A 15,138-nucleotide genomic window follows, 5' to 3' on the forward strand; every position below is an offset into this window, starting at 1 on the left:
GTCAAGTAAGAGAAACTGAACAAATGTTGAGGCTATTTGATCCCCAATCATCACATTTAAAAAGCTTTTAGTGATTGTTTCATAGAGTACTTAATAGAAGCATTAGCACTGGTCACAGCGTTAGCAAAAAGCACTTCACCAGGAATTAACAAATCACCTAAGAACCCATGATATATAAGAACTAGAACAGATACAAAAGTTAAGAAAGTTAAGATCTGAGGCTTACCCTCAAAAATAGATTTGTGTAGCTAACCACAGTCAGTGCTGTAATGCCTTTGTAGTTCAAATTCAATGAGAATATAGAATGCTTGTTTGTAACTGGGGCTTAGGAAAGACTTCAGAGCAAAGATTGGAGTTAAGCAGAACCCTACAGGATAAAATTCATTCCCTCTGTTGATTTCTTGCACACTAGGCATTTGGAGGCAGTCCTCCATCTGTGATTTTATTTATATATACACTTTTTTTTTTCTGCTTTCATAAAAAAGATACTTTTTTCCCCTCCTGTCTTCAGGGTTATTACTGGAGCCTGGTGACCATATTACAAAGCCGCCACTCTTTGTGGCTATTTTTCCTTTTATTTTTAATTTTTTTAAAAGATTATTCAATAGGCCAGAGTTAAATTGAGAGGGGGAAGAGGAGACAGAAAGGGAGGGATAAAAAGACACCTGGAGAAATGCTTCACCTCTTGAAAAGTGTCCCTGATGCAGTTGGGGAGCAGGGGCTTGAACCTGGGTCCTTGCATAGTAACCATGTGTGCTTAACCAGGTGTTTCACCACTTGGCCCCTGATTCTATTAATATTTTGAATCCTTGTTAAAAGATCCATTCTGTGGAAAAATTAATTTCTACTCAGTTTAATTCTAGAACAGACACTTTTCCTTCATTAAGTCTAACTCTGGCTTTTGTGGCAGATGTGTATGCCTATCTTCTCCTGAGCAATAGAGAGGGCATGTGTTATAACCAATTTTTATCTCCTGCTCCTTTGAATTTACTGCTGTAGAGTGCCATGAGAGGGCTTTTTTCGGTCAACTTTCTAGAAAATTGAATTTAAATCCCTCGATGGAAGTAATTTAATGCTTTTTCTCTACACCCCAATTCCATTTAAATTATAATGATTTCGACTACAAATTATCCTTATTTTATAGACTAATAATGAACTGCTACTGATAAAATTTCAAATCCAATAATACATTAACGTGGGCAGGTAAGATGACTAGAAGTGATTTCTTTACCTGTAAAGTTCACATTAAATTCCAGGTGCATCATGACGATATCACTGTCCTTTATTCGCCTATTATAATGTGGGTTTATGATGATTTGATCTATCAACCGAGTTACTGTATGAGGTGAAGCCATATTTGATGCTTTATGCAAGCCTAGGGCCGCTTTCCACCGAGATGGCTGTAAATTTCTCCTATAGATAATAAAGAATCATAAGAAGCTTTCAGTCTTCCACAGTTACTTTCAAAGATCATTGTATCATTTTTTAAAAATTTCTTTCCTTCTTTTATTTTTATTGTATATAATAGAGACAATGAGGGAGAGGGAGAAGGTAGGAGATATAGAAAATAATACTTAAGTTTCCTTTAGCCTGGTGGTTCTGCATATGGCAAAGTGGAAAACTATTCATGGAAGCTATCTCACTGGATCTTAACTTCATTTCTGCTCCCAAAGTTTTCTTACATTTCTGTGAATAATTCTCTTTTAAAAATATTTTTCTTAACTTTCATTTTTTTTCTGATTAGCTCATAGTGGAAGTCTTTATTAGTGCTAGCTTTTGCTACAACTGTTCTTGAATTATTCCTTGATATTTAGTTCTATACTGTGACTATGACTTATAATAGGATCACTTGGAGTGCTTTAAGGTAATGACACCAGCTTCCCCATTTAATGAGTATGAGAAGGAGTAGGGAGATTTCTTAAATTAAATCTCAAAGTTGATACTAAAATCTGTCTAGGTTTGAGAACTGCTGTTCTGGGTCACAATCAGCTGTGGAGACAGCACATTTCTTTAGACAGCCACATAGCTAAAGTAGTAATGGAAGAAAATTTTCTGTTTTCAGGGTTATTGAGATGACAGAGCTATGGTTAGCAATATAATCTGTATAGTGTCTGTAATTTAACATATGAACTTCAGTAACTTCCATAGACAATAAACCTGAATAATTTCCACATGTCATGTTGACCACTGATGACTATTGACAAAGGATCATATTAATAGTTAAACTGGATCGTATATTGCAGTTAGAAGATATACAAAGATTCCTAAATATGTTATTGCCCCATGACATCTTCTTGAGAAGAAAGTACCAATGAATAGCTAGAATTAAGCCATGCAAGTCATATTAACAAAGAAGTAAAGATTCAATAAGTGAAGTTATAGGTAGAATTCATGATCTAAATCTTCAGTTACAAATACCAAGTTGAATGTGGTTTCTCAAAAATTAAAATTCAATTCATCTACAAATTTATAAATTCCTCACAGGATCATGTTTAATCAAATAACACTCACTATTCAAGTCAGTGAAGGTCCAAGTATCTAAAAAGCACCACTGTCAACCACACTGTGTGAATCTGAGCAAACTTATTTACTTGTTTATAATGATAGAATAGCTCCAATTTATACATAACCTGCTTTGTGCTTGACAGCATTGCTGCATACTTTGAGTACATCAACTCAATGAATGGTTTTCTTACTGTTTTATTAGAACAACTGGGTGTTGACTATCAAAGTGGTAGAGCACAGACTAAAACTGAGACTGATAACTTTAGTCTACTTTTACATCTCCATACTGGGTTATTCTATAAGGCTATGGGAAAAGTTCTATAGGAGATACAGAGAACATAATGGGAGGTCTGGTGGGGCTGGGAGTGTGAGGACTGCCATTGAATTATCTTATCTCAGGTACTGGAGGATGCATTTTCACCTAGTAGTTGTTGACAATTCTTTAGGTATCTGCTCAGGAGAATACTGTAGAAAGAGGTACAAGGAAATGGAAAGATACTCTTTGTTCATGCATTAGAAGAAAAAAAATGTCTTATGATCCCATAATGCCACTTTTAGGCATATATCCAAAGAACATGAAAACACAAATCCAAAAGTCGATGTGATTATAGCTACACTATCATTGATGTGATTATAGCTACACTATTCACAACAGTAAAAAATATAATATCAACCTAGAAGTCCAAAAACAGATGATGACTGAAGAAGTTAAGAAGTACATACTGAATTGAATATTAGTAGACTACTAGAAAATACTACACAGTTAATATGTAGATTACCTATGCGGTGCTGTTTGGCCAGCAAAGCATGTGCACTACTTAAGCTATTCTTCCTGGTTCAGGATTTAATTTTTCAGTATGACTCATTATGACTAAATTTTACATTCCCAAGTACACATAGTTCTTTTTTCAGAGATTGTGAATGCTGTCTGTGAAGATACTCATTTTAATCTTCACAGTTAAAGTCATTATCAGATCTCTTCTACTCATTTAGGGAGAAGAACGGTGGGTGGGGCATGGGGAACTGGCCTTGATCAGAGTTTACTGTTTCTGAAGAAGCTACCATTTGTTTTCCTGTCCTAATTAAGAAGTGTTTGGAACATATAAATGTGCCTCTTTTCATGTAGAAGCAGAAAATATTTTGTGTGTGTGTGTGTTTGTTTATTTTACCATAGCACTGCTCAGCTCTAGTTTAGTGGTGCCAGAGACTGAACCTGGGATTTTGGAGTCTCAGGCATGAAAGTCTCTTTGCACAACCATTATGTAGTCTACCCCTGCCCAAGAATATGTTCTCAGACTTGGGGATATTGCTCTCATGTTTATCCTTTCTATGTGCTCTCTTTTCTTTTCTGGCACTACCTTAGGAAGAAACGCTTAAAAAAAATTGATAAAACCTAGAGGTCAACCTGTATTTTGTTACAAATAACAGACATAACTGAAATTAGTTCTAAGATTTAGTTTTGGGTAGCATCAAAATAAATTTGACCTGACAACTAAATACACATTATTAATCTTATTCGCAACAAACTGCTTTCTCATCATTTTCTAGTATACCATTTATTTTTATTTGAAACTTGAGGACTCTTTGCACATTTTTTTTGACAATGACAATTTGGGGATAATAAGTATGGACCTAATGAAATGATAACCAGCACAATTTATACACTATTAGTTTCATATCTTACAAATGCTTGTTTATGAACAGCTAAAGGTTTTAGTATATATATACATACAAAAGACACAATACCAGCATTTAATGAAAAATAATTCTTCATTGTGTGGTCTCAATTTTTATACATTATTTTAATGGAGGAAATGATAAGAAAGGTTATAATATCATAGACAACTGGAATATCTCCCTCAAGTGACAGTTTTATGAGGCTGCATGAAACAGGATGCAGACTGTGGGCAGTGGATATTCTACAGGGACAAGACATTGACGTCACACTCACCCATACACACAGTGGGCAGCAGATACCAGCCAGTCTTTGCTGACTAAAGAAGCACCACAGAGCAGCTGATTGTTGTAATACAGAGCAGTGAGCCAGGGCCAGGCTCCTTCTTTGGCATCATTTCCACCAGAAATCTTTGGTCTGTCTCCTTTGGCTATCAGTTTTTTCCCACAGGCTATTACAATACAAAAGAAAGAACATTCATTTTATTTTGATGGGTTTTTCTCTGATCATATATATTGAGTGAATCGTTGAAAAGTTAGAATTTTACACTAAAGAGGGAGTTGGGCAGTAGCGCAGAGGGTTTGGTGCACGTGGCGCAAAGCGCAAGGACCGGCATCAGGATCCCGGTTCGAGCCCAGGGTTCAAGCCCCTGGCTCCCCATTTGCAGAGGAATTGCTTCACAGTCAGTGAAGCAGGTCTACAGGTGTCTATCTGTCTCTCTCCCTCTCTGTCTTCCCCTTCTCTCTCCATTTCTCTCTCCCCTATCTAATAATGACGGCATCAATAACAACAACAATAATAACAACAACAATAAAACAGGGGCAACACAACGGAAAATAAATAAATAAAATATGTAAAAAATTTAAAAAAGAAAGTTTAAAAAAGAATTTTACACGAAAGACTGGAAGAACATGACAAAGTATTTACTTACGTTTCTGGTTACATTGTAAAAGAATCAAGGAATCCTGTAAACACTGTTTGCTGTAATAGAAATGAAGTTAAGTATCAGAAACTGTGCGCTGAACAATTTAAAACAAAAAAATAATGTAGTTATCCTGTTTTAAGATATAAAATGGACTTTTGAATGTACCAGGTGTGCAGTGCAGAGAGGTGTAGAGCACAGTGGGGGGGAAATCCCCATTTTAAAGTCACATAGGCTCCTAAACTGAATATGGGCCCCAGACCAAATCAAATCTATGAGGTTTACAGTCAACAATGTTTATTCCCCCTCCTCATATTAGGAAGCTACTCTCTTCCCTGATCCAGCTTTCTAGTCATAACATTATCTCCCCAGACAATAACTTGGATCTACCAGCATATCAGATTTCAGGCTCACAAAACAAACAAACAAACAAAAGACCACAACACAACACAACAAAACAAAACCCCCCAAAACTAGTAAGCCACAGGAATTTTGGAATATAACTAAAATATGACTACTATCTACAAAATTGAGGACCCTCCCACCAACTCTTCATTTGCACTATTCCAGCTTTTAGGTCCACGACTGTTCAACAATTTGTTTGGCTTTGTATGCTCTCTTTTCAGCCACCAGGTTCCAGATGCTAGCATGATGCGACCAGACTTTCCTGAACAGATGACCCCACCAATGTGTCCTGGAGCTCTGCTTCCCCAGAGCCCCAGCCTACTAGGGAAAGAGAGAGACAGGCTCTGCTTACAAAGGAAAAATATATATAATAAGCAAATATAAAGGAAAGTATAGAAGTAAATTATTAAAAAACTTAAAACATAAAGTTTAAAGGTCTGGATAGCAACTTTCTGAAAGTTACAGTTTCTATTTTAAAGAATAATGAAAATGTTAAGATTTGCTTTAAAATGTATTATACTTAACAACCACTAGAGATCAGTATTATACAAAAAATTAAAAGTACTTGCCCATAGTGTTTCCTAATGCAGTTCTGTAGATATCAATAATACTAAAATCCATATTTATGAACACATAATTTATATTTATACAGTTAAAGCCATTTAACCAAGTGTTTTGTTTAGACATTAAAGTTTAAGGAAACAACAAAGTAACAGAAAAACACAATTGGAAGCAAGATCTATATGAGATCATGGATATGATCAATGCAATTCAGTGTTTCTGTAGTATACATAAAGTTCATTTGAAATCATCTTGTCTAGCTGGCATACAATTTAGAACATAAGATAATTTACTGATAGATTGAAATATAGGAAATAAATATATGTACTGATAAGCAATGTACATGTATAGATATATAAAGTTTGGATGTCTATAGCTTATCTACAGATATACATATTCATAATTCTCCAGTGAAGAGTTCTCTGTTCATTACTCTTCTATTATGCACACATAATAGAGAATGAGTTTATAGCATGCTTCCAGCACATTATTAGGATTCATCCAAATTCTTTCTACTGTTGTAATACTGAAAATTCATACTTAAAATGGCTCTGTAACAAGCAATGCTTAATACTTTAATGTGGATATAGAATGATTGGATTTCTTTTTAGCAGGTGCATAAAATTGATAGACAACCAGAAAATGAAAGTGAATATAACACCTCATTCTGTTTTGATCTAATCTAAATTTACACACACACACACACACACACGAGATATGTCACTACAGAGAAGAGATTCACATTAATACTTTTTATAGTGAAAAAATAAACACTTTGTTCAGGTATACTTACAAACTGTATATAGAAGCAGAATTACTATCATAGCCTTTGATTAAAACTCTTTGTACAGAAGACATAGAACTTTGGTGGTGAGTGTGGCATGGAACTAAACCCTGTAATCCTACAATCTTTTAACCCACTATAATCACAAATAAAAACATTTTAAAAATAAGAAAGATAATGCCATTATCCACTGTATTTTTATTAACAAAGTGGGATAACATTGTGGTGTAGATCTAGAAATACTATAACATGTTCCAATTACTGGTAATATCATATTAACCTTCAACTTTAAAGTCAATTGGTGCAAGAACTATTTTATTATTAATCTTCTAACTGGTCGCACTCACAAAAGTGACATTTTTTTCAAGTAGTCAAATCATTATATTATTTCATTTCTTACCATAAAGAATATTGAGCAAAAAAACCTACAAGCTAAAAAAAATAGCAGCTGATGTATCAACAAAGTGATCTAAAATCCTTTTTTTATATAGTTACATTTTATGCAGTTGCTTTCTTGGCCTTTAATGGAAATGTAAAATTCAGAAGTCACTTTCAGCAAAAGTGCCATTAATGTCCAAACAGAAGAAGTGATATAGCCTAAACTAATAGATCTTTGGACGAAGGAAGAATGCTGCTTTTGAAAACATCTGAAAGTTTATAAATCAACCTCAGTTAAAAGAGACAATATAGGTATAAATAGATGCTTGCACTTCATCACTTAATATTCTGTCTGTTAAGATAGAGAAAATGATGTTGACTTCCCCCAAATTGTTATTCTTTGTATGTTTAGGATTTATGTATTTATTAATGAGAGAGAGGGAGATAATGGACCAGAGCATCACTGTTATACATGTGACATTGGGGATAGACCTTGGAACCATATGCTTTTTTTTTTTTTTTTTTTTTTTTTGCTTCTGGTGTTATTGCCAGGGCTCGGCGACTGCACCACAAATCCACTGCTGCTCCTGGAGACCCATTTTCCCCATTTTGTTGCCCTTGTTGTTTTATCATTGTTGTGGTTATTATTATTGTTGTTGTTCTTGCTGTCGTTGGATAAGACAGAAGAGAAATGCAGAGGGGAGGGAAAGATAGAGAGGGGGAGAGAAAGATAGACACCTGCAGATCTACTTCACTGCCTGTGAAGCAACTCCCTGAAGGTGGGGAGCTTGAGGCTTGAACTGGTAACCTTACACAGGTCCTTGCGCTTTGCACCATGTGAGCTTAACCCTCTGTGCTACTGCCCGACTCCCGAACCATATGCTTTTAAGCAAAAGATCTAGTCACTGCACTACTTCCAAGGTAGTAACCAATTATTATTCTTGTGGTGACAGTTAATTAGTGTGCTCTCATTACTCTGATCATCAACCATGCTGATCTCAACACTCATACTTTCTTTAAATATATTATAATTTTATTTGAATCTCAAGGAGAAGTATAAAAGGGATGTAGTATTAAAATTCACTGAATACCCCACTACTTCCCATTAGGCAATAACATACGTAATATCTTAATTAGTATCATGTATATGAGGATTAGGCACTGTTATCAGGTAAGATCAAAGGTATTGCTAGAGTATAAAAAATCAAATAACTTTGAAGGTTATATTAAAATCTAACTGGCCAAAAGAAATCTATCTTCTTTTCAGTTAGACTAATCAAATAACAGATTTTTTTTACTTACCTTGATGTTAATATTAAGCTGCCATTAGGTGCTGTATTTAAGTTTACAAATGGTCCACCTCCAGTAGAGAAGACAGGAACAGATGAGTTTCCACTCCTATGGAAAATACACACACACACACGCACACGCACACGCACACACACATACACATACATATCAGCTGAATTTGCAGTTATTTAAAAATGGAAATATTGAGAGAAGTTATTGAAGTCAATACATAGCAATTAGCATTTTATTATAAGACTTTAAGTATTTTGCTATATAAATATAGTATAAATTAGTAAAAGAAATATTCCTAATACTCTGTACTGCAGTTTCCAATATTACATAATATGGTTGTTCTTGTTTACATATTCATATACTGTTTGATGATTTAAAGTCAGTGCATATATCATTTGAATATCTGATTATCTCATTTGACCTGTTTATGTTGTTCAATAATTTTGCTGATGACCCATTTTTATGAAAACAACTCAGATTGACAGCATTATACCAAACATTTTTTTCCTTACTGGGAGTAATTCATCATTTAAAATTGTATGATGTCTATAAATTAGAAGAAAGCCTTCAGTGTTTACCATTTAACTTTTTTTCTTGATGTCTTGTTCAATTTAAATTCTAACCATCACCAATTTAAGGCTAAGAGCTATGTAATTGCCGTAAAGGAGGAACTGTGTAGACTGGACCTGAAAGTGTCAACTAATGAGAAACCAAGATGGAAAAATACTTCATCTGACAATAGACATTAAGTTCTTAACCCCTCTTCCTGGTGACATGTTATATCCTTGCTTTCAACTGTGAGTCTTGACTGAAGATTTCTCTCAATTATTCCGACTTCATAAGGGTCACTTGGTGGAAACTAAAGTTTTAATTTTCTATGTCTCTATTTACTCCAGATTTTAATCTTCCCATAAAGTTGAGTCTTTGGACTAGGAATATCCTGATTCTTATTATTCTCTGCTGTTTATTGGGGAGATGTCACAATTCCTATCAGTTGCAACAATGTGAAAGAACTATCCAGTGCCTTTTCAAAAGAAGACGGATATCTTCCCCAAACTATAGCCAACACGGACCCTTTTATATCTCTGTATAGAGTATAATCAAATAATCCTCTCAACTGTTGTGATAACTAAGAGGAAAAAGAGCTAAATAAAGAGTCTTTTCTCTCCTTTTCAGGTGAGACAAAAATTTAAAGAACCCGAGACTGTGCTCAGAGGGGCAGAGAGGCAGAAAGAACTCTATGCCATGTTACAGAATTTAAAATCAAGTACTATTATTTATAATACTCAAGTACCAAAAGGAAAGAAATAAGTAACTCAAGTACCAAAGGATACATTAATGTTATTATTATTGCTAGAAATTGATATATTACTTCCAAATGGGCATATGAGTCATTTAATGTAGATCTTTTAAAATATGTTTTATTTTTGATTTGATAGTACAAAAAATTGAGAAGGAGGGACAGAATAAAAAGGAAGAGGGAGGTGAGAGAAATAGAGAGAGGAGACACCTACAGCACTGTTTCACTGCTCTTAAAGTTTATCCCCTTCAGGCAGGGATAAGAGGCTTGAACCTTGGTCCTTATAGACGGCAATATTTGCACTCAGCTGGGTGTTCCACTGCCTGGCCTCTCTAATATAGGTCATTACATAAAATGTTTTTGTTATATAATTAAAAAAATAACCAAAGATTTTAAAGAAAAGCAAAGGATTTTAAGACTTGATGAACCATATATTAGTATCAAAGAACTTCTCTATCTGTAGAGAAGACTTATTATCAATCAAAAACAGAGCTTAGAGGATTTCAAATTTTTATCATTAGTGTTGTTTCTAATGAAACCCATCAATCCAGCTTTGCCTTTAAAAACCATCAACCACAACAAGGTACCACCTCATGTTTATTATGAAAATGGCTTACATCCAAAAGAATGGAAATGGCAAGTTTCTGTGAGGAGACAAAGAAGTCTGTTAAACTGAAAGTAAGAAGGCTAACCAATGCAACCCCTTTATAAAACAGTATAAGCAGTCTGAAACTAATAAAAATGAAAATACCTAGTGATCCAGCAATACAACTCCTAAGACCTATAGCCAAAAGAAATTAAAACACAAATTTGAAAGGCTATAGTACCCTTAGTATCCCTGTGTTCATAGTTGAATTATTCATGATAGCCAAAATATGGGAGCAATGTAAATGTCCAACATAGGATGACAGATAAAGAAATTATGGGATATATATTCAGTGGAATACTACCCTGCAATCTAAAATGGTGGAATAAGGTGGATAGAATTAGAGGTGATTAACTGAAATAAGTAAAAGACAGCTACTTGGTGGTTTCACTCTTATGCTGAATATAGGTACCTAAAGCAAAGGAACTTGAAAGGCAAGTAACCAAACTGTCTTTTACACTCTGTAAAAACTATGCTGACTATATGGAGGGGGTGCATAGGACTTGGTTTTTGATGCAGTGAGTTATAGCACACATATTTTGGTATCTAAATATACCCCTAAATCTTATAATTTTTCAGATTAATGTTAAAGTGTGAATAAACTTACTTTAAAATATATAACTAAGATTTCAACCACCCTCAGATCAAAGATATCAAGAAACTCTATTTTACTTATAGTGTTTACTTTGTCAACACTTGAAACATCATTGCAGTTGTTTGATGAGTAACATATTTGCAATAAGAACTAATGGTCCTAGTTATTTTCTAATTTTCTTTATAAATATCTCTCTTATTTCTTTGAGAGAAGAGGAGCAGAAAAAATGACTCCAAAAATTGGGTATGTCGGTTATTTTGAGCTGAATGTAATTAAGATTCAGCAGAGCCAGTGAAAACTTTGCTTTACTCTCCCTCCTAGCTGCCAAAAGAATTTAGGTAGAGGACCTGTACCAGATAGAAACTGACTATGAGAAATAACTATTATCAGATTGACTTATCTGCTTTTGTTCATCAGATTTATGCTTCTTCCTGTAAATTACTCTTCCTCTCTTTGAAGCCCAATTTCCAGGTGCCAGTGTGGATGACAGAATTTGGACTTTAATTTGAGACAAGCTACTTGCATTTCAAATCCTTCCAATTGAACTATAGTTTTTCAGACTGAATACATTTTTCCAGTTTGTAGTCACAGTAAGCAGAATATAAATGATAGAAAGACTTTAGAAAAAGCTATTTCATGTTTTTTTTAAGTTGTAGAGAAAATAAAAAAATACATTTGAGAGTTCTGAGCAAAACAAAAGTTTAGCAACCATATGTTGAATCACATTTACCTTTGATTAAAATATCAGAAATCTAAAAAAAATCTTTTAATTAAAAGAAGATTGTGTTAACTAAGTTCTTCAGCTAAAGGATACAATTGAGTCAGTCCCTGTCTGAGTTCTTCTTCTTACAAGGGAACTAGTTGCTGATTTTTACAACTGTCAAGATTACAACTTGAATTTACATTTTTTAAATTCTGAGAATGTTCCAAATCTGCAGATTCAGATAACTTTATCATACATTTGCATAGCTCTTGGAAATCAGTAGAAGTTTGAAATCACTTAGAAATATCCATCCCCATATGTTAACATACTAAGGCCTCCTGATTACCTATTTCTGAACTCTTATTACCATTTTATAGGCTATGCACCCTCAAAGAACTCCTCTTGCCATTAAGAAATCTTATTCTATATGGGAAAAGAAGCATGTAGATGCAACCAACCATTATGAGCTTTATGCTCTGTCTGAAGAATAAAAATAATACAAGTAGATGAATTTTGGAAAGAGAAAGAACTATATCCCAAGGTGCTTTGTGCAGTATTAAATCTGCTTTTCTTCTCAAGTTCTGCATAGATTTCCTTCTTTGTCTTGCTCCTCAGACTGTATTTGCAGTGATAAGATTCCTCCCATAAGCAATAGCTTATGTAGGGATGTTTTGAATTTTTGGACACATGAAAAATGAAAAAGAATAATAAATGTTGCAAATGCTGCAACCAAGCACTGTACCTCATTTCACAACCCAAGAGGTTTAAGTAATGAATCAAACCAGGTGGGATTAGCCTGAAAAGGATTTTGAAAGAGGATGGGACTTCCTTTTCAGGTTAGCAGGAATGAAGAGGATTGATTTGACAGAGCTGGAGGTAAGGGAGATGATTTTAATAGGCAGGGTAACATAGAATGAAAAGGATTTGAAGTAAAGGATGACACACACACACAAAGCAACTTCTTTCTAGGGCAATCAGGACATGTGGACAGTTAGGTAGTTACCATGACTGAATTTCAGCTACAGTTGTTTATTTGTTTAACAGTTGTATAGCAACACAGCTAGCATTCATCCACTATACTGATAGTTCTTCGTAAACAGGTAGGTTTAGTTAATTTGAGATCTTGCAATGTTAAGCTTTAAATTTTTATTTATAAAAAGGAAAGATTGACTAAACCATAGGATAAGAGGGGTACAATTTTGCACAATTACCACCACCAGAACTCTGTATCCCATCCCCTCCCCTGATTGCTTTCCTATTCTTTAACCCAAGGTCATTATGGGATGCAGAAGGTTGAAGGTCAGGCTTCTGTAATGCTTCCCCACTGAATATGGGCATTGACAGGCCTATCCATACTCCCAGACTGTCTCTCTCTTTCCCTAGTGGGGAAGGGCTCTGGTGAAGAGGAGCTCCAGGACACATTGGTGGGGTTGTCTGTCCAGGGAAGTCTGGTTGGCATCATGCAAGCATCTGGAACCTGGTGGCTGAAAGGAGTTAACATATAAAGCCAAACAAATTGTTGACCCATCATGGACCTAAGGGCTGGAATAGTGCAGATGAAGAATGGGGGGGGGGGTGTCCTCCATTTTGTAGACAGTTAGTAGTCATATTTTAGTTATATTCCAAAGGTACTGTGGCTTTACTAGTTTTTCTTTTCATTTTTCTTTTTTTCCCTGAGCCTGATATGCTGGTGAATCCAAGTAATTGTCTGGGGACATGATGTCATGGCTGGAAAAAGGACCAGAATGCTGGATCAGGGAAGAGAGTAGCTTCCTAATATTGTTGACTGTAAACCCCTTCTATTTGATGTCATCTGGGGCTCATAATCAGCTTAGGTAAGCTTTAAAATTTTATGACACACAGAAAGAAAGAAAACTATAGGACAGGCTAGAAAAAAAAAAAAACAGTTACCCACTGTATGCAAGCTACTGTATTAAGAAAAAAATAAAAAAAATCAGTGGGTCAGACTCATCTCTCTGGATAAACTCTTATGTAATATGGTCTTTAGTCTTTTTATAATAAATTCTTTATCTATTTGTAATTTTATTTTGCCTGCTTCTGTTTACTGAGAATTTCTTTATTTTTAATAAGGAAAATAAGTATGTGCTATGAAGTTTTCTCTTTTTTAATTTTTTTTAGATTATCTTTATTATTTACTGGATCAAGACAGCAAGAAATTGAGAGCAGGGAGAGATAGAGAAGGAGACAGAGAGACACCGGCAGCCCTGCTTCACTATTTGTGGAGATTTTTCCATTGCAGATGTGGACCAGGGTCTTGAACCGGGGTCTCTGAATGTTGTAACATGTGCACTCAACCAGGTGGCCCACCACCCAGCCCCACTATGAAGTTTCCTTAGTATTTATATCTTTTTTCATGCATTAGAACTTCAGAAGGACGTACATGTAAAATTTCCTTAGAACATAGAAAATAACTTGGGGGGGGGGGGTCAGGCAGCAGCTCAACAGTGCAGCAGGGCAGCGAGTTAAGTGCACGTGGCACAAGGCGAAAGAACCAGCCTAAGGATCCTGGTTCAAACTTTCAGCTCTCCACTTGAGGGGGATTCGCTTCACAAGCGGTGAAGCAGGTCTTCAGGTGTCTATCTTTCTCTCCCCCTCTCTGTCTTCCCTTCCTCTCTCCGTTTCTCTCTGTCCTATACAACAACAAACAACATCAACAACAACAATAATAACCACAATAAGGCTACAACAAGGGCAACAAAAGGGGGGGGAAGGCCTCTAGAAGCAGTGGTGCAGGAACTGAGCCCCAGCAATAACCCTGAAGACAAAAAAAGAGAAAAGAAAAGAACGTGGGTCCATTCACTTATCAGATATCAGCCTCAGAACAAAACAAACAAACAAAAAAACCCAAAACCAGTATAGTCATGGGCCCTTTGGAATATAACTGAAATAGGCCTACTAACTATCTACAAAATGGAGACCCCCCAAGTCTTCATCAGCAATATTCATTATTAGTTAACAACTAATAATTAGTTCATTATTAGTCATTATTAGTAAACAACTTATTTGGCTTTATATGTTAACTTTTTTTTCAGCCACCAGGTTCCAGATGCTACCATGATGCCAACTGGACTCCTCTGGGCAGATGACCCCACCAATATGTAATGGAGTTCCACTTCCCCGGAGCCCTGCTCCACTAGGGAAAGAGAGAGACAGGCTGGGAATATGGATTGACCTGACAATGCCCATGTTTGTTGGGGAAGGAATTACAGGAGCCAGACCTTTTACCTTCTGCAAACCATAATGACCCTGGTTACATACTCCCAGAGGGATAAAGAATAGGGAAGCTATTGGGGGAGGGTATGGGATATGGAGTTCTGGTGGTGGGAATTGTGTGGAGTTGT

The 15,138-nt window shown here is 35.5% G+C and overlaps 1 protein-coding gene across 1 annotated transcript in view; it reads right to left on the reverse strand.

Moving 5' to 3' along the window:
* The window catches only part of TMPRSS15 (transmembrane serine protease 15), a 121,160-nt gene that overhangs the window by 12,409 nt on the left and 93,613 nt on the right, over positions 1–15,138 (reverse strand). The window contains exons 19-22 of the mRNA XM_007521284.2: positions 8,533–8,628; positions 5,112–5,161; positions 4,457–4,631; positions 1,232–1,413 (exon numbers count right to left, since the gene is read on the reverse strand). Of these exons, the coding sequence (XP_007521346.1) occupies positions 1,232–1,413; positions 4,457–4,631; positions 5,112–5,161; positions 8,533–8,628 (503 nt within the window). The remainder of the gene's footprint in view (positions 1–1,231; positions 1,414–4,456; positions 4,632–5,111; positions 5,162–8,532; positions 8,629–15,138) is intronic.

Source organism: Erinaceus europaeus, chromosome 14, assembly GCF_950295315.1.
Source record: "Erinaceus europaeus chromosome 14, mEriEur2.1, whole genome shotgun sequence".
NCBI lineage: Eukaryota > Metazoa > Chordata > Mammalia > Eulipotyphla > Erinaceidae > Erinaceus > Erinaceus europaeus.